The sequence below is a fragment of the Saimiri boliviensis genome, chromosome 14, assembly GCF_048565385.1.
Source record: "Saimiri boliviensis isolate mSaiBol1 chromosome 14, mSaiBol1.pri, whole genome shotgun sequence".
NCBI lineage: Eukaryota > Metazoa > Chordata > Mammalia > Primates > Cebidae > Saimiri > Saimiri boliviensis.
Window position 1 is genome coordinate 59,924,561 of NC_133462.1, and position 22,564 is coordinate 59,947,124.

The following is a 22,564-nucleotide window of genomic DNA, read 5'->3' on the forward strand; positions in this document are numbered from 1 at the left end:
AGGCCACTGAAGAACTAGCCTACCGCTGCTTCTGCAGTCTTAGGGGGTCTCTGTCCATGGTGGTTAGATAAGAAATATCATGGTGTTGGTCAGTGCTGACACTGAGAAACAACATTGTCAAGTAGGAACTATTTTCCATGCATCTGGTAATGTTGCTAACAATAACAAAATATATAGTCCATATTCCTGAGTCATGGGGATCATAGCTGTATTTCTTCCTTAATACTTTACTATATTTTCTGAATTTTTATGGAGTATATAGTACTCATATCATCACACTTGATAAAGCTGATTTTTAAAAAAAGTGTAATCCATATTCCAAACTTTAAGTTATTTTCTGGTTATGTGAACTATATGCACAGTTGTATATCGTCATTTGTACCTGAATGAGGACCGCTTACCTTGAGGTTCTAGCTAAAGTAGAACTCACTAAATCTCTTCTGCAGTTATTCGCTGTCACCCTCCACCAGTGATTGTCAATGGGAAGCACACAGGCATGATGGCAGAAAACTTTCTATATGGAAGTGAAGTCTCTTATGAATGTAACCCAGGATTCTATCTCCTGGGAGAGAAAAAACTGCAGTGCCGAAGTCATGGATCATGGAGTGGGTCTCCTCCACAGTGCTTACAATCTGCTCCTGTGACTCACTGCCCTAACCCAGAAGTCAAACATGGATACAAGCTCAATAAGACGCATTCTGCTTATTCCCACAATGACATAGTACATGTTGCCTGCAATTCCGGCTTCATCATGAATGGTAGTCGTGTGATTAGGTGTCATACTGATAACACGTGGGTGCCAGGTGTGCCAACTTGTATCAAAAAGGGTAAGATACTTGAAGGGATGAATTACAAGATGTTGCACAGGATAAAGAAAAAGAGTTTTGCATCTGTACTTGACAGTCTGCCTAAAGAAAAGCTAAAGCAATTATATTGTTTTACAAGATATCTGCCTTTTCTTATCTTCTCACTTGATTGTTTTCTCTTTCCTTTCTCAGTGTATTGAGCAATAAATAGTACATGAAAGGATAATGGCTAACTTCCAAATGGATGGAGTCTCCAAAATTGTTATGAATTGAGAGTAAGAAAAGCACACATACATTTTTGGCAGTAATATTGCTAATAATTTGATATTTAAGGCTATGCTGCCAGCCAGAAAGAGAACTTCGGGTGTTCTGGAGAATTAATTGGCCCTCCAACCCATTGAGTTGTCTTTCTTGTGATCGTAGTTATCATTTGGCAGCCTTATTCCTGTCCATGACTATCTACAGCAGAGGCTGCTGATTGGTGACCCAATAACTGGAATTCAGCTCCACAGAACGGTTGTCTTTGGCCAGCACAGTAATCTTAAGTGAAACCCATCTTCAGTTTAAAATAAACAGTGAAATTGTGAACCATGAGAGCCCCCTTTACTTCCCAGATAGGCACTAGTAACTTGAGCTGAGCAGTGGCTGACGCTTAGGACAGGGGCTCTCTGACCTGTCATATCTGGTGGCTTCACTTCCTAGATCCTGTAGACATTTGAAGGTGTGATCCTGTCTGCTATTTAAAGGGAAAAGAAAGCCGTTGGCTGATGGATGACTATTGTAAACTGTATTCATTAATGTTTCCTTATTTTACTTTTTGATACTTTTTTTCAAATCATATCAACATAGGAAATTCAGATCTCCATCCAGTGTTGCTGGTCGGGGTGAAATGAATGAGGGTTTCTGGACACCAGTTAGTTGGCTTGTTGCCTTCCTGTATCACTGTGACCCAGAGATAGTGCAGGCTATGTATTCCTCTGTGCTGAGTTAAATACCCTTTCTTATTGCTGTCTAAGCCTTCTTAGGGTGTCAGCCTCCGCCTGAGACCTCCAATGGGAGCCATACTGGTGGAAGCATAACTCGGTTTTCACCCGGAATGTCAGTCCTGTACAGCTGTGACCAAGGCTACCTGCTGGTGGGAGAGGCACTCCTTCTTTGCACACATGAGGGAACCTGGAACCAACCCGCCCCTCATTGTAAAGGTGCTTTGTCTATTTTTTGTTCTTATTTTTATATCAAATTTATGCCAAATAGAAATATTCAGTTGGGTACTTTCGACTTAAAATAGCCAAAGAAATGCATTAATTGACTCATTAAATTAAATGCTTTACTTACATTAATGCATTCATTAAATATCTCAAAATAAGAAAAATGTCTCAGGCTGTAGTGTATCGGGTGAATGACTACTTATTTACATATAGAAAGTTGGCGTATGTCTGTAAATTAAACAGCGAAAGCACAGACTGTATTTACACACTGGGGCTACAGTTATGATAAGTGTGTATTTGATAAAGTACCAATAAAAAGCACAGCAATCTTTCAAGAATATATACTGAGGGTTGTGGGATTATGGGTACATTTTTGTAAAAGTTTCAGAAAGTCATTTTCATTATCATAAGCAGTGCATATGAAATATGACCAGTAAAGTAATATCTAGTATTTGTTAACACTTTTTACTCTATGCCAGACACTCTGCACAGCACCTTACATGCATTATTTCATTTAGTCTTCATAAGAGCCACACGAGGTTGGTGCCATGATTATTCCTGTTTTATAGATGAGGTTCCTGTAGCATGGAGAAATTTGTAACTTACCGAAAGTCACGCATCTAGGAAGTACTAGGGCCAGGCTTCAGATCCAAAATCTCACTGTGTTAGTCCATTCTCACACTGCTAATAAAGACATACCTGAAACTGGGTAATTTATAAAGAAAGAGGTTTAATTGATTCATAGTTCCACATGGGTGAGGAGGCCTCACGATCATGGCAGACAGCAAACGAGGAACAAAGGCATATCTTACAAGGTGGCAGGCAAGAGAGCATGTGCAGAAGAATGGTCCTTTATAAGCCATCAGATCACATGAGACGTATTAACTATCAAAAAAACAGCACAGGAAAACCCACCCCTATGATCCAATGACCTCTCACCAGGTCCCTCCCATGACACGTGGGGATTATGGGAGCTACAGTTCAGCATGAGATCTGGATGGTGAAACAGCCAAATCATATCACTTACAGTGTTGATGACTACACTGAAAAGATGAAAGAAGTAAGAAGAAAGCATGCATGTGTATGAAGAATTAGCAAAACTAGAAGCAGGAAAAAAAATTCAGAATACTTAATACCCATTCAGCTTTCACCATTTCTCCAAGAATACATTAAAATTATACATCACTGTTAGCACAGAAACTGAAGCAAAAAAAATAAAAGCATAATCTGGTTTAAATTACCCAGAAGTAATAGAGATAGAGGGCTGACAGTAAAAGAATTGGATCTAGGATATTGTCTTATTCTATTTCAGTGCAGCTTTCTTTACTGAGAGTGAAACAGAGGAAATTTCTGCTTACTTGGTAAAAGGCCAAAATATGACTGTGCTTGAATTCGATTTCTTTAATTTCAGAGGTAAATTGTGACTCACCAGAAGATATGGATGGAATCCAGAAGGGGTTGGAGCCAAGGAAAATGTATCAGTATGGAGCTGTTGTAATTCTGGAGTGTGAAGATGGGTATACGCTGGAAGGCAGTCCCCAGAGCCAGTGCCAGGGAGATCACCAATGGGACCCTCCCCTGGCAGTTTGCAGATCTCGTATGTACCAAGGGCTTCACTGACACTTGTAACTGTCCAATGGAGAGAAGAAAGTAAGGGTCTTGGGTTTTAAATTGACATATGTTTGTGACCAGCGGTGTAATTACAGATGAACTTGAAGTCAGTGGTCTATTCTAGAAAAAGTACATGTTGGCTGGGTGTGCAACTCATACCCATAATATCAGAACTTTGGGAGGCTGAGGCAGGGGGATTTCTTGAGCCTAGGAGTTTAAGACCAGCCTAGGCAAGGTAGCGAGACCTGATCTCTTAAAAGAAAATTAATTAGCCAGGCATGGAAGTGTGTACCTATAGTCTCAGGTACTCAGGTAGCTGGGGTGGGAGGATCACTTGAGCCTAGGAGGTCAAGGCTGCAGTGAGCCATTATTGAGCCACTGTACTCTAGCCTGGGCAACAAAGTTAGACCCTGTCTGAAAACAAAAACAAAAACAAAAACAAAGAAAAAGGAAAAGAAAAAAATACAGCTTTCTGAGGAAGGGAAAAGTAAAGAAAAGAAAATAGAAATACTAATTTAAAAGGAGCAAAAATGTAAAACAACCTGACATTTTGAAAAGAGTTGCTGCATAGACCACACCAACTTGCTGAATCTTGGTTTTTAAGTGCTTACCAGTTTGACAGGGAACTCCAGAAATAGATTAAATAACTAGTTGTTACTGTTAATATTTGCATTCTAACCTGAGAAATCTCTGATTATAAAGTTGAACATATTGATTTGTCATTGGTGAACTCCCCCAACCTACTTAAAGTGAAGAAAAAGACCGGTGAGATGTTACATAAGAAACAAGTGATAATAACAAGGTTCCAATACATCTTTTCTAGCTGTTCACTTTTTGTAAAAGTAGAGACAAGTTCTCACTATGTTTCCCAGGTTGGTCTCAAACTCCTAAGCTCAGGTGATTCTCCCACCTTGGCCTCTCAAAGTGCTAGTATTATAGGTGTGCACCACTGTCCCTTGCCCCAGTACATCTTTTAAATGGACTTGGAAGGGAGCTGAGTGTTGATTTCTGGGACATTGCCGTGAGATGTGGGACTATATTGAATTATGACCCTAAAGTGATATTTTCATGATTTTGTATTCTCTTTAGATTCACTTACTCCTGTCCTTTGTGGTAAGTCTTTTTAAATACTTAAAGACAAGCTCTTATAATGTTTTATAAAAATATGTAATGCTAGAGGTCCTGTAACCTATCTGATGATGATATTTAACTCAGGAAATGATCTTTTTTGGTGTTTTAAGGATATTTCAATGTACATGTCACATTACAAATTGTCACTTTGAGATAGAGTTGAATAAATTATTTGAACAGCCAGCTCTTTCTTCTTTTTAAATTGATGTTTTAGTTTTCATGAATTCTTGGTCTTTAGCTTGATTTGGTCGATTGAAATAGGCTGGCTTCTGCTGTAGCAAAATATATTTCACAGCTGAGAGTTAAATGTTATGCAAAATTATAAGAAGCTAGTGTCCTGTGCTCCTAATTTCTATTCCTGAGATTTCTCTCTTGTCACCTCAGTGACAAGATTGTTACTAATAAAACTAAAAGGAACAGAAAAACTCAGTGAAAAGTTGACTGGAACTTTGTGGTCACGTGATTAGTGCTTTAGATTAAATGTTAACTGGATCAAATCAGAAAAACCTGAAGCTCAACTATGATTATTCAGGAATTCAGTGTTTATGGCCAAGAATGAGTCACATAACATTTTCCCCACCACTAGCAATAGGCCCCACGATCAGTGCAGAACAATGTAGGTGATAGTCTTCTGGCATTTGATACTTGCTGGATTTTTCTTCTAGGTATTGCTGCAGGTTCGATATTTCTTATCTTCTTGATTGTTGTTACCTCATGCATAATATCAAAACACAAAGAACGGTAAGTTCAAATGCAAATACATGCTTGACCAATATGCACAAATGGTTTTGGCTTCTTGTCTGAAAGTAAACATAGAAGCACAAGTTATGTAAAATAAATACTGCAATGTGGTAACTAAATGAAGTATCTTGTGCCATACAAAAGGAAGCCCTTTATGGGGGACTTAAAAGTTATCAAGCGCTTAGCTGATTTTATTGAATGATGTTTATTCAGATAGTACATTGTAAAAAAAAAAATCTAGAGAACAGGAAAAAATTCCAGTGGGAACAACTGCAAATATTTTGATATATTCCTACGTGATCTTTTTCTTATATTTTTTTTCTCTCTTTAAACTGAAATTTTGTCATTTTCATTTTCTGTCTTGATTTTTTTTTCATTTAGACTCATGTTCATATTTTTGTGTCTTTAAATCATGTTTTCCTTTTAGTTACTAAATAGCATAATATTCTACTCTATGTATTTATATATGTATTTATGTGTCTTAAGTTGCTTCTGAATTTACATTGATAATAGAAAGATATGAGTAACACCTTTGGCTAAACTTTTTTCCATAGCCACTTATTTCCTTAGATTTCTAGAATTACCAAGGATAAGTGCATGAGCATTTAATATACTTAATAATTAGTGTTAGGTGAATAGCCAGAAAGTTTGTTCTTAGTAATAGTTAATGTACCTGAATATGTCCTGTTTCTCATCCTTTTTTCGTGCTTCATTAATTTGCCTATTCTTTCATTACAACCTACTTTGTGTTTAATTAATAGCTTTATGTTCTTATAATATCTGGTAGGGCAAGAATTCACACAACAGTTTTATAGGACTTTTCTCTCTATTCTCTTCTGTTTGTTCCTAATAGCTTTTCAGTAAGTTACCCAATCATCTAAGTGAAACATTGTATTTTCTACCAATTATTATTATTATGGTACCTCATTTCTAATGATTATACATTTTTATTTGGTTTTGTCTCATTTTACTGAGAAGAATTTTAAGGAAAATCTTCAATAAAATTAGGGAATATTGGCATATTTTAACCTTTATTTTTAATATAAAGCCTGTTGCGTTTTATCATTTAAAATGATAATGCATCCTTTTTTCTAAGTCACAAAAGAAGTATATTTCTAGTCACAAAAGTTGTTTTGCCCTATTTAAAATCACTGAAAAATCTTGTTTCCCTTTTATAAATATATCTTTTTATCACTATAAGTGTTTTTATGTTTTTAAAATACAAAAGTAAATATGCTTGTTGTAACAAATTAAACAGTTTATAAAGAAACCGAATAGTCTCTTCCACTGCCTAACTGCTGCTGCCTTCAATCCCAACATATTAAGTTGATGGATGTAAGAAATTTGCTTTCATATGTCGCTCTATCTAGTATTTACATGGATAGCTTTTAAAACATTTGGGCAGTAATGTTAGAGAAATAGAAGTCAGTCATGTGAAAAGAGTTAATGACCATGTCCATTCATTCTTTTCTTATGCAATAACCGCTGAGTGCCTACTATGTCTTAGCACTATACTAGGCTAGAATCACAGAGCCTAGTAGCATGTGGCCTCTGTCATTAAGGAGATCACAGCCTGGTAAAGGAGGACAAGCATGTCACTAAACAAGTACCATAAAATAATGTTGCCCGGTGGATTATATGATATTTGGTGGGGATGCAAAGCAAATGGTCAATATTTGGGAGTTTTAATCGGGAAAAGTTTCAAAGTGGAAGAGATGTTTCAGGTGAGCCTCCAGACAGTATAAACTAAGAGACAAAGGCATTCCAGACAGAACAGTTTGAATAAAGGCCCAGAGGCTTGACTTTCCATTATGTATTGTGAGAACTACATAGCCTGTTTGAAATGGCTAGGAAACTGTGTGTGTGATGGGGACTGAGGGCGAAAGTGGCATAGCTTTAGGAGGAGGCATGCCATTAAAAAAAAAAACAAAACCCTGACACATAAATCTTGTGGAAGCTACAGAATACTGATATGTGTAAAGGATACATTTTTAGCAAAGCATCTGTCAGGTGTTGGCTTTTAAAACATTTGAGCAGTAATGTGAGTAGAATATCATGTGTGTGTAGGTTCATGAGTCTTTGTACATGCTAGTGTTAGGGCAGATAATCCAATGGAGTCTTACCAACTCCAGGTAACTCTGAGTAGGGGGATGACCAAGTCATGCCATCTAAAACATGCTACCAAAAAGCTCCAGAAAAATTTCCTTAGTGTGCCAAGTCCCCTGGATCTATCATTTACCCTGCCACCAGTGCCATCTGATGCCATGGCTCAGTTATATAATGTCTAGCCTAGGCTCAGACATGAAGGGATTGCACTGAAACTATATACTGAGGGTATCTATGAACCTGGGCAGTTTGTTCTAGGCTGGGGGCGGGAGGGTGGGGGCTGCCTATGGGGTTCTGGCTGTGCTGTACAGTTGGCATATACTTAGAGTGTAGAGTTTACCAGAGAGTGTGCCACAAACCCTGTTTTCATGAATGACTTCAGGAAAAAGTCTGTTCTATGGCCAAATAAGATTTGGACATACTGCACACTGTATTTTTTTCTTGTGGAGATTCACAAAGGCCATGTGAATATTTAATAAGTGGTTCTTTGCTATCAAGAGGACAGGATTTCCATAACTTGGTGACATGCTGGATGTGGGGAGAAGGAGGCACATAGAATGGCTCACAGGAGGGCAATGAGGTGGACTCCCTGACTCACTAAAAGTGGAGAGGGGCAGGTTTTTTGGGCAAGATGAGGAGTCCCCTTCTCACCTGTTGCTTTGAAGTACTCATGATTTACAACTTGGAAGATGGGGCTGGACTCAGGTGGGTGACAGTTAAATCACAATGGAAGCTGTGGGACCAAAAAGAATGGAATAGATAAACATTGAGATGAGAAGAGACCTCAGAGGAATAGTAATATTCAAAGAGCAGAAAGTAAAGGAAGAGAGGCAAGAGGAAAACTAGAAGAGAGTAGTGTCACAGAATTCAAGGAGAAAAGCGTCTCAAGAAAAAAAAATAGGGATGTCATTTGCAGGGCCTTCCTCGTAGGAAGTCAGAAGATAATTTCAGCCAAGAGTAATTAGAAATATAAATACATGGAAAATATTATCTCTCTTTCCTTCATGCTATTAAGTTTGCTATCAGAGCATTGCATGTGTATAAAAATTTGCAAATTTGGGGAATGCTTACAAGTGCAAATAATTTATTATGTTCCAGTCTGATGATTATTATTTATTAGCATGATTATATCATACATTATATTTAAGTGCCTCAGCTAATATGAACCAAACGTATCTGTTTAACTGGATTCCTAGGTGGCATTCATTTGTTTTATTTCCATTTGCTAACTCACCTCAATTGATTTTCCAATAATTGGTATAGACATTTGAACTGCCTTAAATGCTTTTTGTAAGTGAGATGAGTAATCATTTAAAAATGAATGTCTAGTGACAAAATTCAATATTTTTAAAAGCTGTCCAAATATTTGAAAGGACTATGCTATTCTTTTCTAGTCATCTAAGATATTTTAACAAAGCTTAAATCTCACATTGACCTAAAAATTACTGTTTTGTAATCTTAACATATCTCCTATATGTGGAACTCTTCAATATTGTAGTGAGTGACCTGCTGTCAGTGACCTTAGCAGTATTCTTTCTCCCCTGGTGATTTTGTAATACCTTATTTCAGAACTCTATGTCATAGATTAATCACATTCTATTGTCTTTTACTAATTCTGCAAAGTGGTTTTAGAAGCACAATGAAATGTGTGTGCTTTCAGAGAAAGAAAGTAAAAACATTCTCTTGAAACTCGATTAAAGCTTTTCAGTTGAACTAAAAGATTGGTTCCCAAAAGCGTAAAGTTATGACCATATTCTAAAATAAAAACTTCTTTTCTTCAATTTGGAAGTTGCAGTTGTTAGTCATTAAGCATCCTGGATCTAGGGTAAAGCTGCCTCGTGTCAGCCTCTGACTAGGTCACTTACAAGCCTACAACATTATTTTTTTTTATGTGCCTATCCAAAAAGTGCAGTCACATTGTTTACACTTCATGAGATAAAGGCAGTAAAAATGGAATCATCACAGAAAACCAAACACTGCATGTTCGCACTCATAAGTGGGAGTTAAACAATGAGAACATAGAGGCATAGGGAGGGGAACATCACACACTGGGGCCTGTCAGGACAAGGGGCAAGGAGAGGGATAGCATTAGAATTACCTCATGTAGATGACAGATTGATTGGTGCAGCAAACCACCATGGCACATGTATACCTATGTAACAAACCTGCACGTTCTGTACATGTATCCCAGAAGCTAAAGTATAATAATAAAAAAAATAAAATCATCCACAAACTGTACTTACCACATGTTGGGAATTATTGAAAGCAAACAACTGCCACGTTGAATCATGGTCAGTGGTAAAGATATTACTTTTTTCTCCCTTCTGTTTAGCAATTATTATACAAATACAAACCAGAAAGAATCTTTTCATTTAGAAACACGAGAAGTATATTCTATTGATCCATACAATCCAGCGAGCTGATCAGAAGACAAACTGGTGGTATGTAATGAAATGGAAATATTCTTATTAATTTACATGTAAAATTTCCTTCAACTTGTGTTTATCAATAAGCATAGCACTCATGGTGTGTGTGTGTGTGTGTGTGTGTATGGTTCTTACTATTGCACAAGTCTTTATTAGTCATGCGTAGCAGTTGTTCATTTACCTACTTCATATTGCCAACTAATGTTCATCGTTTTTTAAATCTATTCATCCATTGAACAAATACTAAATAGCAAAACAACTAAGAATAAAATAAATAAGATGATAAGCATTATAAAGAGAAATAATGAAGTAGGCAAGAGGGATAAAGATAACAGGGTGGTTGCAAGGGAAGTCCTCACTAAGAGAATGGCATTTGAGCAAAGACTCAAGAAAGTAAAGAGCCAGGGCCGGGCATGGTGGTTCATGCCTGAAATCCCAGCACTTTGGCAGGCTGAGGAGGGCAGATCACTTGAGGTCAGGAGTTTGAGACCAGCCTGTCTAACACAGTGAAACCCTGTCTCTACTGAAAATACAAAAAGTAGCCAGGTATGGTGGTGTGCACTTGTGGTCCCAGCTACTGAGGAGGCTGAGGCAGAAGGATCATTTGAGCCTAGGATGTGAAGGTTGCAGTGAGCCAAGACTGTGCCACAGAACCTCAGCCTGGACAACAGAGCAAGACTACCTCTCAAAAAAAAAAAAAAAAAAAAAAAGAAAGAAAGAAAAAGAAAAAGAAAAAGCCAGCCATGCGGCCATACAAGGGAGAAGCATTCCAGAAAGTAGCCTCTAATACTATCCAGAGAAGAATCTCAAGGTCAGGTGAAGAAAGAATTTTAGGGAGGAGGGAGTGATCAACTCTGTCCAGTGCTGCTGGTAGACCAAGAAAGATGAGCCCTGAAAACTGACCATTGAAATTCAGCATATATATATATATATATATATATATATATATATATATATATATTATGTATGTATGTACACACACACACACACACATATAATGAGACAGGGTCTTGTCTCAAATATACATATGTATTTAAGACAGGGTCTCGCTCTATCACCCAGGCTGGAGTGCAGTGATGTGATCTTGGCTCACTGCAGCCTCTACCTTCCAGGTTCAAGTGATTCTTATGCCTCGGCCTCTTAAGTAGCTGGGATTATAGGTGAGCAGCCCAAAGTTTGCTGGTGAACTTGGCAAGACAGTTTTGGAAGAGAAGAGGGAGACAGGAGCCTGACTGGACTGAGCTTAAGAGAGAATGAAAGGAGAGAAATTGCAGCTATCAACTACAACTTTTCCGGGACTTTTTCTATAAAGAGGAGCAAATAAAGTGCTAGCAAAAGCAAAATGTAAAGTCTACAGAAATATTTTTTAAGATTGGAGAAATAGTAGCTATGCTCTATTTCAGCGGGTGGATAGGAATGATCTAGTAGAAAGGGAAAGCGTGATGGCAGGAAAGAGAGGGAAGAATTGCTGGAGCAAGGTCTGGGTAAGCTAGGAGGAGCTGACCTTAGTTGTGTGGGCTTAGTAACAGGAGCAAGGGCAGAATCTGCAGGTGTGGATGAAAGCAGATTGGGAGCTGTGGCAGGGAGTGAATGTGGGGAAGTTCTCTTCTGATGATTGCGATGGACTTTCATGCCCTCTCTTATTTAGCCATCGGTACCACTTTGAAAGGTGAGTGTTCTCTCAGGATAATACCAAGATGAAGAAATAACATCCAAGAAAACCTAGGCTAAAAGATTCTCTTAGGCAAGGTCTCAGGACCAGTCATTGGCAAAGGGGGAATGCAAGCTCACGTCTGACTTTAAACTGCTTTCTCCTACATAGTCTATAAAATAAAGGTACCACCTCTGTCCTCTTAGAACTTATTTTAATAAGAAATAAGAACCATACATATCATAGGTAACATGTACCATAAACAAGGTATAGAAAATCTGTTATGGCAGTTGAGGAAGAAAAGGTAGCTACTGGTGAGTCATGAAAAAGATAAATCAGGAGGACCATGCTAGTGACCTCTAAATCCAAACCAGTGGGGGTACAGAGTACAGCTAGTATATAAATATTTGTTGAATGAATACATGAATGAGAAAAATTATTACTTTCATTTCTCATGTAGTTTAATTCATGTTTATATGAATGTACGTAAAATGTAGTTACTTGTTCCAGATCACGTTATATGAAAAAAGACCTTTCAATAGAATATATTCTAATAGACTTGATGCTTTGTTGGTTATAACAGTTGTAACTGGTATATAAAAAGAATGCTAGCATTATTTAAACTTTGAGTTGTACTGCTGCTATTCATGCTGCCTCCTAAACAGAAATGATCTATTTTCAGTGTGCCTTGTTGCTTGGAATTCAATGGAACATTGATTAGGAAGAAACTTCTCTATTGTCAGCAAGCCTCTTTATATGGTCTCAAGATCAATGAATGATTTTGTAAGCTGTCATTTCCTATATGCACTTATTCTCAAGAAGAACATCTTTATGGTAAAGAAGGGAGCCCAGTTCCACTGCCATATGCTCTTCAGGGACTTTCTGAAGCCTCGCTTGTGAGATGCCTGAAGCCAGACCATGGCTATAAACAAATACATGGCTCTAAAAGTTTCACCCTTTTTAAGGAAGGCATAAAAAGAGCTGTCCTGGTATCTAGACCCATCATTTTGTAAACAGCATACTCAATGTTACTATATGCTTTTGGTTGTAATGTGGTTTTAATTATCCAAGTAAACGATGAAACATTTCCTGGGGTTATGATGGGTGTACCTTTATTGGGAAGTATGGTGTTATTTTGATAGTATCTTTATTCTATGGTGTTGTTAACCATTTCATTGTTATCCTCACTTGGTTTGAGTTTTTCTCACAATACTGTATATACTTTGCCTTTCCATAATCACTCAGTGATTCCAATTTGCACAGGTTTTTTTTTTTTTTTTTTTAATTTTAAGAATCAAGTTTTAATCCTAAAGATGTGGTGTACAATTCAAGCTTTGGATGTTTCCTTAGCAGTTCTGTGATAAGCTCTACTTGCCTGTAAATTTTCCCTTAATAATGTGTACATTAGCCATTCAAATAAATTGTAATTGTAAAAAACACACACACACAACACTTGCCTTATTTGAAATCTTGAATAACAGTCTTAGGGATCTTAGAGTTCATAATTTAAAAGTTACTCATTCAGGATCCCATCACTTGGTCATTTTAGCCAAACTTTCAACCCACAAATTCAGTTTCCTCACCTTCAAGACTTTCTCTTATATTTGTCCAGCCAATACCTTTTCCGGCACACTCATCCTCTCCCACGACACCCTTGATATAGATATAGCTGTTAATTTTCTCTGTTCCAACATTTAAACTATTGAGAAAATAAAACGTTGCTCACTGGTGACCACACATTTTACTCTCTCTACCTTCCCCTAGACTAGTTATGCTGTTCAGCGTCTTTTTTTATTCCTATTTTTTAAAATTCTGATTAAAAACACAACATAAAATTTACCATCTTCACCATTTTAAGTGTACAGTTCAGTAGCATTAGATAGATTCACATTGTTGTAAAGCAGATCTTCACAACTCTTTTTCATTTATAAAGCCAAGACTCTATATCCATTATATAATAATTCTGCATTCCCCCATCCCTTCAGACCCTGGCAAACACCATTCTGTTTTCTGTTGCGATGAATTTGAGTACTCTCAGAACCTCAAATAAGTGAAATTGCATATATATGTCCTTTTGTGCCTGACTTATTCACTTAACAATGTCTTCAAGGTTCATTCACGTTGTAGCATGTGTCAGAATTTTTTTTTAAGGTTAATAGTTCATTGTGCATATATGCAATTTTGTTTATCCATTTTGTTTATCCATTTATCTGTCAATAGACATTGGGTTATGTATTCGTTTGTACTTACATTGCAATATAGAAATAACTGAGACTGAGTAATTTATTATAAAAAAGTTTTAATTGGCTCATGATTCCACAGGCTGTACAAGAAGCATGATATTAGCATCTGCTCAGCTTCTGGGGAGGCCCCCAGGAAACTGGCAGTTATGGCAGAAAGTGAAGGGGGAAGCCAGGCATGTTTTAGATGGCAGAGCAGGAGCAAGGGAGGGAGAGGGGAGGTGCCACACACTAGAACAGCACCAAGGTGACAGTGCTAAACCATTCATGCAGGATCCACCCCTATGATCCGATCACCTCCCACCAGGTTCCACCTCCAAACTGCGGATTGCAATTCGACGTGAGATTTGGATGGGAACACAGCGTTCTTCTGAGCCCTCCATATTTTTTCAACCTCTGCCCGTTACCCAATTCCAAAGTTGTTTCCACATGTTCATGTCTCTTTATAACAATGACTCACTCCTGGGTACCAATGTTCTGTATTCGTTTCTTTCCACATTGCTCTAAAGGAATACCTGAGGCTGGGAAATTTATAAAGCGTTTTAATTGGCTTATGGTTCCAGGATCTGTACAGGAAGCATGATGCTGACTTCTGCCCACCTTCTGGGGAGGACTTTGGAAACTCACAACCATGGAGGGAAGCAAACGGGGAGCAAGGCATCTCATACAGTGGGAGCAGGAGGAAGAGAGAGAGGGGGCAGGCGCTACACACTTTTAAACTACTAGATTTGGTGAGAACTCACTCCCTATACAGTACCAAGCTAAACCTTTGGTGAGAAATCCACCTTCATGATCCAATCACCTCCCACTGGCCCCTCTCCACTGCTGGAGATTACAATTCGACATGAGATTTGGTGAGGGGACAGATCCAAACCATACCAGCTTGTTTCCACCTCTTTACTATTGTGAATAGTGCTACTATGAACATGGGTGTGCAGATACCTTTTCAGACATGGTTTTCAATTCTTTTGGATCCATATTTAGAAGTGGGATGCTGTCCAGCATCTTTTATTCATGTACAGTCAGCAACACTTTCATTTCCCCACATTGTCTCTTCACTCACCTCAAACCATCTACTCTATTCTACATTCATCCCTTATTCCATTAGGGCATGATGAAAACATCTGGGGGTAATTCTCTCAACTTCCTCTCGCCCCGCACCTTCCATTATACCTGCATCCACTCACCCTTACCTTCATTTCCATCTTCCACTTTTTACAGCCTATGTCTTTCTCTTCTCATCCCTTTCTGTCTCTTTCGGGACAATTGTCCCTTCAGTTAGACCCTCTCTCATCACTGGCTTCTTCTTTCCACCTACAAACATCCTGAAGCCAAGACCTGCTGAGCTGCATATGATAAAAATCCATCTCACACTGGCTTAAACCAAAAATGAATTTTACTATATCACATGACAGAAAAGGCCAAGGGTGTAGTGGGCTTTTGTCGAAACAGGAATAGTCAAAGCAGGGCTTCAGGAATATCTTCTTCTGCTTTGCCTTGCTGGCTTCATTCTCTGGAAGAAACTCCCTAAAAAACTGGCAAAATATTTGCTGACAATACCAAGTGCACATCTCATCAGCTTAGAATCCCAGTACAAAGAGTGCCTCTTGTCCAATAAGTGACTCAAAAGTCCCTTCAGTAGCTCTCATTGTCCAAATAGGGCCACATGTACCCAAAGGAACTAATAACTAGGAGTAGGACAGTGAAATAAACAGAGGGCAAGGCCTGAGTTGCCTCCCAGCCTTGGAGATGGGTGTAGGGTTGGACTACCTCAGTGGCTCTCAGGTGGGATGATTTTGCCCTCCCAACGACATCTGGCAGTGTCTAGAGACATTTTTGGTTACTACAACTGGAGAAGGGGAGTGCTACTGGCCTCTAGTGGGTAGGGGCCGGGGATACTGCTGAACATCCCCCAAGGCACAAGACAGCCCTCCAGAACAAAGAATTATCTGGTCCAGGATGTCAATAATATTGAGGTTGAGAAACCACAGTCTTTCTGAATCACATTGAACTATAGGAAAGAGGGAATTTCCCAATGGAAAAATCTAGGGGCAAATCCCAGAAGAATGGACCCATTTAGAGCAACAGATAATGCACCTTCCCCTCTGTCTAAAAACAAATCTTCCCCGAAACCACCTATGTTTCTCTTTTAAACTGTCTCTCTACCACCAAATTTTCTGAAAGAGTGGGTTGACCTTAGCTGTCTCAACCATTGTAGTCATTCATTCAAGAAGTAATTATGGAATCCCTTCTCTGTGCTAAACATTGATTTAGGTCATGAGATTTGGCAGTGATGAACTGATATGTCCTCGTGCAGCTTTTATTCTGGTGGGAGAAACACGCAATAAGCAGATTTTCAGATGGTAATAAAATGAAAAAATGATAAGTATAATTTTTCATCTATATAAAATAGGCAAAAAGGAAAGGAAGTAGTGAAGTAATTGCAATTTTAAATAGTGGCCAAGGAAGGCTCCTTCAAGAAGGTCTCATTTGAGCCAAAGAATCAAGAAGAGGTAGTACCCAAGCAGAGAGATACCTACGCAAACAGCATTCTAAGCAAAAGGAATATTAAATGGGAGGGGAAAACTGAAGAGAAAAATATACCTGCTATGCTTGGAGAAATAATTTGTTTGCATGCTGATGGTAAAATCCAGCAGAAAGAAGGGTATAATAATCCTGGAGAAAGTGAGAATCGCTGATTTCCTTGAGTGAGTGAAAGCAAATTGAATCCAGGGCACAAGTGGAGAGATCAGCCTTAGACATGACTGTAAACAGTATCTACTAACAGGAGAGAAGGAGGGTACATAGGCCAAATACAAGAATTTGGGTGGAGTGATGGTAGAAAATTGGAGAGCCCTTTGATGGTTTCTATTTTCTCAATTAAAAAAAGCAAAGCTATTCACAGAGATTAAGAATGTTGGAGAGGGTGTCAGAAATAGATATCAACATAAAATATGAAATAGGCATTTAGGAGAAGGGGAGAAAAAATGAGATTAGACAAACAATAGTGGGAATATCAGGCAGAAGTATAATGGTCCATTTGAAATTATTTGTCACTAAAGTAAGGCTAGTCATGGTGGATATATGTCTTCTCCAGCCACATTCAGTTTCACGGGTAAGGAAGCAAAATAATGGAGAATTTATTCTAACCACGATTGTTTTGTCTAATGTCTATAATAAAGCACGAGAGGGGTGAGGGAGCTGACCGTGGATGTAAGATGGTGATTATGAGAAAGTATGGGATTTAACCTGGTAGGGATGAAATTGAAGACACAAAGGGGATGAGAGGCTGAGAGAGAAGAGCAGTAGGCTCAATGGTCTGCAGGCACTGAGAAAGACAAAGATTGCTGGATTCAGTTTAATGGCACTGGGGTAAAAGACAAGAGTAGGATTGGTGGTTAGACAGTGGGATCATTGAAATTATCGAGGGTTGCAGTGAAGGTGACAAGTTTCAGAGCATGCACATGAGCATTAGTGTCGGAGGAGAGGGGAGGACAAGACCATAGACAGAGAAGAGGTCAAGGCACTGGAAGGCCAGGGATTTGAAAATACTATTGCTGTGAATATTGAAATGACCAGGAACTGTGGCAGGAGTAATAGTGGAGAAGGTGGACATGAGCTGGGAGCTAAAACCTTCAAGGAATAAGGGGAGAGAGTAGATACTAGAAGATGGATACCAGCAGAAGTGGTAAGGATTGACACGTTCTGATAGCATGTGATGTAAAACTAGGGAACTGAGCCTTCTCTTATTCTCTTTTCCTCAGCCTGCTACAATCTGGCTTCTTCTCCCATTAATCTGTCGACAATAACTTGAAAGGATGATAGCAAATCCCTTAAAGAATGGCACTGGATGTATTAAAAAGTGTGATAAGTGATATGATCAAAGTAGATGTTTCTTCCAATAGAATATTTGGGAGAAAGCCTAATGGAAACCAATGTGCACAGAAAGGCAAATCTTGTATGATAGCAATCATATGTGGAATCCAAAAAAGCTCATCTCATGGAAGTGGAGAGTAGAATACTGGTTACTAGAGGCTGGGGAAGGGAGGGACAACGGGAGATGGAGAGAGATTAGTTAAAGGGAACAGGACACAGAGAGACAGGAGGAATAAACTCATCCTTCATTTTAACCCTCTACCCTAAATCTGTCACTCCTCCATCCGTATTTCTTATTACAATAAGTAGCACCGCCATTCATTTCTAATCCTGGGGCTAACTCTTGATTGCTTTCTTCTCACCACCAACCTTAAGAAAGGAAGAAACCAAAATCCAACACACGAGCGACTATTCATTCCGTCTCCAATATCTTTGTTGATTGTCCACTTTATCAATTCATTCAGGGCCGTCATCAAACCTCACTTGGATGTCAGCAAAAACCCCCTGACTAGTCTCCCCTGTCCATTATTGCCCTAATCTAGTCTCCATACTATACACAGATTTATATGTTTAAAATGTGATTGTCATTCCCTTTTTAAAAATCTTACAGTGGCATAACATCTCAATTCAAGATAAGAAAATGAGTTCTTCACATTCCCTGTTCGCTGTACACATCGCCTGCAATTTCTTCGACACAGAGAGAGAGTAGGCATTTCATTAGCTGACCGTCCCACACACATTCTTGCAAAGAGAAAACGTCAAGCAGGGTGTTTGGAACTGTTACACGATGTAACTAACAGCTGCCGTCACCCACCGCCTTTGTTTGGAAGCGCAGGGCTTCGCACGTGGGACCCGTCGGGAGCCCAAGCAGTGTCCAGCTCTGCGGTCGCACCTGGGTCCGCAAGGTGGGCTCTGTGAGCGAGACTCGCTAGAAACAATGCAAATGGGAGTAAACATGACCTCGCCCATTGAGGGGAAGCTGTGGTTAAAAGCATTTTGTCCCGGAACCCGCAGTCCTCCCCATATTCTGGGCGCGGAGCACAGCGATTGGTCACTCCTATTTTCGCTGCGCTTTTCCTATTTCAATTTTCTTCGAGATCAAATCTGCTTTCTAGATGTGCTTGGGGAGGATGGGGGCCTCTTCTCCGAGAAGCCCAGAGCCTGTGGAGCCGCCGACGCCCCGTCTCCCCTTCTGCTGCGGAGGAACCCCGCTGACGGTTGTGGTGCTGCTCGCGCTGCCGGTGGCCTGGGGTGAGAAGCGGGCGGGCATGGGGAGGCGCCCGGGCGGACCAGGCACCCGGAGCGCCACGGGGAACTCGCGCTCTGCGCTGCGCGCCGTAGTCCGAAGGCAGAGAGATGGGTGGGCTGAGCGCGCGACCCGGTAGGGCGGCGGGTCTGGGATCCTTCTGCGCACTGGAGACTCGCTGCTTCTGGGTAAGCGTGGAGTTCCCATGTGCAGGGGCTTAAGTCGTGCCCAGCGCCGAGGAAGGCGCAGATGCTGAGCGGGTGCCGCACGGAGGTCCTTGCCTTTGCATATTCACAGTCTAGGCTGGTTATAGCCGAGGATGGCGTTGATCCTAGCGAAAGGGGAGGTGGGGATCCGACAAACCTGAGTTCTGGTCCTAGAAAACTGTGCGGCAGGTTAGCACACCTAAGCCTGTTTGCTCTTCTGTAAAATGGGGACACTGATATCTCTGCATTGCGGAGTTGCTGCCTCAATGACATAAAGCCTTTCGAGTGTCTAACTCAGGGCCTTGCCCGAGTCCATTTCTATCCTCAGACCATTACCTCTTCACTTTGCTTCCAATGGTGTTCAGACAAGGGGTCCTAGGGATACAGGTATTACCTGAAAAGTGGCCTGCATGGGACTGTCTTTGTCACTCACCCCAACCCACCACCGCCAACATCACCATGCACCTGACTGACAGCCTACTTTAAGACAGAGCCAAGCCAGGCACTTGGGAGTTAGAAGGGCAAGGGAAGCCCCGGAACACACAATGTAACAGCTGCAGGTAGAAAGGAACAATAGATATGTTTACAGTTTACATTTTTAGTGATGTGTTTAGTACAAAATAAAGCCTATTATAACTACTATGGAAATTCTGAAACCACATCTCTTCCTTTTTCTTAACTTCAAGTAGGTAAACATCTTCAATTCGAAGCCTTCTATTGTTATTTTGGGGGCTCCCCAGAAGTCTTCTTGGTTGCCTAGCCTCACTGGAAACATGTCATTTGAAGGGACGGTATTGTTTGTTTTTGTCTAGTCTCTTCCTGACAATTGAGCATTCACCCTTCTCTGCCACTAGACATTTTGCATTTATTATTTGAGTGTTCCTTCTTCTCTAAAAGAGTAAGGAAAAAAGAAAGCCAAATTTTCCACAAGAGTTGTTATTAATATTTGATCTCCTTAGACACCAGAAAGTACCCTGTCAGGTGAAGAGATATGATAAAACTTACAGTTTTATTTTTAGGAGAGAAACATGCCCAGTAAGTTAAGCAATCGGTTGTGAATGCTTAGGAATTCGTGTCATCCTTGTGAGGACTGGCCCTCTTCTTACTAGAATGTTGTTTCAGTTTGCTTATGTTGATTAAGTTACCATTATAAACAATCCCAGACACTGTTAATTGCAAACAAAAAAATTTACTGAGGCTATCACAATAACCTCCAGATGTGAAACAGCCTAAACTACCTAGAAATTTTGTTGTTGAAGTAATTTAAATTTTAAAATGCTGATGGATGCTTCCATCGTGCATGACCTTTGCAATTTAAAAGAAGTGTAAGAGAAAGAGCCATGCGCCCAATGTGTATCCATACAGAAATAGGTGTGGAGTTTTATGAAATCTACTTATTAGGAAGCCAACGTGCTAGTTTTCCAGACTCTGTTACTTACCAACTGAAATCTTGGACCCAGCAAATTAAGTCACATGACTGACTTTCAGTGTCCGTGTGTATAAAATGAGCATAACTGACATCCTGATATCTGAGAGGGATATTGTGAAAATCAGGTGGGGAGCACATGTGACAGTGTTTTGTAATCTGAAAACCCCATGCGTGTCTGAGAAGCGATGACTAAGAAGTCATGCAAGACCGCAGGATCACTGAAAAGGGAGAAATCTCAGCTCCTACGATAAGGAAACGGTGAGGGAAAGGCATATGGCTTTACTAGTATTTAAAGAGTGAATCCAGAATCAAGTTGCAAAGGACAGTTCATTGGGGATATTTATTTCTGTACAAAAATAGCAGAGGAATTAGGATAGTTTTGTTATTATAAGTTATGCTACTCATGAAGAGGTATAGTGCTATTTGAAAGAGGATTTAGATTAGCTGCAAATAGATATCGCAAATGTGAGACAACCAATGAAAAAGGTGGGAAAAAAGTATAATTTGTATGCTGCTAAGGAAGAGAGAATTGCATAATATAAAGTGCTCAGTTAAAATAATAAGAGGGCCAGGTATGGTGGCTCACACCCATAATCCCCAGCACTTTGGAAAGCTGAAATGGGAGGATCACCTGAGGTCAGGAGTTCAAGACCAGCCAGACCAACATAGTGAAATCCTGTCTCTACAAAAATACAAAAGTTAACCAGGCATGATGGCAGGTGCCTCTAATCCCAGCTACTCAGGAGGCTGAGACAGGAGAATCACTTGAACCTGGGAGGCAGATGTTGTAGTAGGCTGAGATAATGCCATTGCACTCCAGCCTCAGCAACAGAACAAGACTCTATCTCAAAAGAAAGAAAGAAAGAAAACAAAAATAAATAAATAAAGGACAGGAAAAGAATGAAAGACAAAAAAATAGGAACAGAGAACAAGAGAACAAAGTCAACAAATAGAAATCAGTAACAAATATTAAACCAACCATATCAGCAATCATTTTGAGTGTCAATGACCTAAATGCACCAATTGAAACAGATCATCAGAGTGAATTAAGAAACAAGACCCAACTATATATTGTATACAACAAGCCCATTTTAAATATAGCCAATATATATTTAAAGTAAACGGGTAGACAAAGATATATGACGCTAATGCTAGTCACAGAAAGCAGGAATAGCTGTGTTTATTTCAAGCACAGCAGACGTTAGATTAAGGAAAATTATTAGGGATAAAGAGGGGCATCATATAATGATAAAGGGGCCAATTCTGCAAGAAAACCTAACAATATCTAATATGTTTGCACCTGACAAAGAAACAAAATATGTGAGGCAAAACCCATAGAACTTCAAGGAGAAATAGATAAATTTGCGAATCATAGTTCTACATCTAGATGTTTTGGTTTTGTCAAGTTCTATGATATCTTTCTGATATCAGAAAAGATAAAGGAGCCGGAGTTTATCAAAAATGGGCAGATTCAGCAGGCAGAAAATCAGTAAGGACATACTTGAACTCAACGGCACCGTCAATCCACTTGGATATAATTGACGTATATAGATGACTTCATCCAACAACAGCAGAAGACATATTCTCCAGCTCACATTCATGTGGATAGACCGCATTCTGAGCCATTAAAAATAGTACACTAAGCTTTACCAGGTAGTGTTTAACATAGGGTGGACTCTGGCGCCCTCACCTGGTCCTCATGTAGGGTCTTGTTTGGTTATCACTGCTAAAGGAGCAAGATAGAAGGGAAGTTCCAACTTGCTTTCTCTGCTTTGTGATGTATTTTGGTTTACATGTGCTCAGATGAATGGATGTTTTATTTGTATTATCTGTTTTTATCTAAACTAACCTTCACATTTGAATAGGTAACATTAAAAATGTCCTACA

The 22,564-nt window shown here is 39.5% G+C and overlaps 2 protein-coding genes across 3 annotated transcripts in view; both read left to right on the plus strand.

The window, feature by feature from the left end:
- Positions 1-13,119, plus strand: part of CR2 (complement C3d receptor 2) — a 35,744-nt gene extending 22,625 nt beyond the window's left edge. For both annotated transcript variants that reach the window (XM_003930415.4, XM_003930414.4), the window contains 7 exons: positions 447-827; positions 1,823-2,008; positions 3,426-3,611; positions 4,715-4,738; positions 5,422-5,497; positions 9,936-10,044; positions 12,363-13,119. In XM_003930415.4, the coding sequence (XP_003930464.3) occupies positions 447-827; positions 1,823-2,008; positions 3,426-3,611; positions 4,715-4,738; positions 5,422-5,497; positions 9,936-10,026 (944 nt within the window). In that variant the 3' untranslated portion in view covers positions 10,027-10,044; positions 12,363-13,119. The remainder of the gene's footprint in view (positions 1-446; positions 828-1,822; positions 2,009-3,425; positions 3,612-4,714; positions 4,739-5,421; positions 5,498-9,935; positions 10,045-12,362) is intronic.
- A 5,701-nt stretch (positions 13,120-18,820) lies between these two features.
- The window catches only part of CR1 (complement C3b/C4b receptor 1 (Knops blood group)), a 158,346-nt gene continuing 154,602 nt past the window's right edge, over positions 18,821-22,564 (plus strand). The window contains exon 1 of the mRNA XM_074385115.1: positions 18,821-19,047. Coding sequence (XP_074241216.1) covers positions 18,912-19,047 — 136 coding nt within the window. The 5' untranslated portion in view covers positions 18,821-18,911. The remainder of the gene's footprint in view (positions 19,048-22,564) is intronic.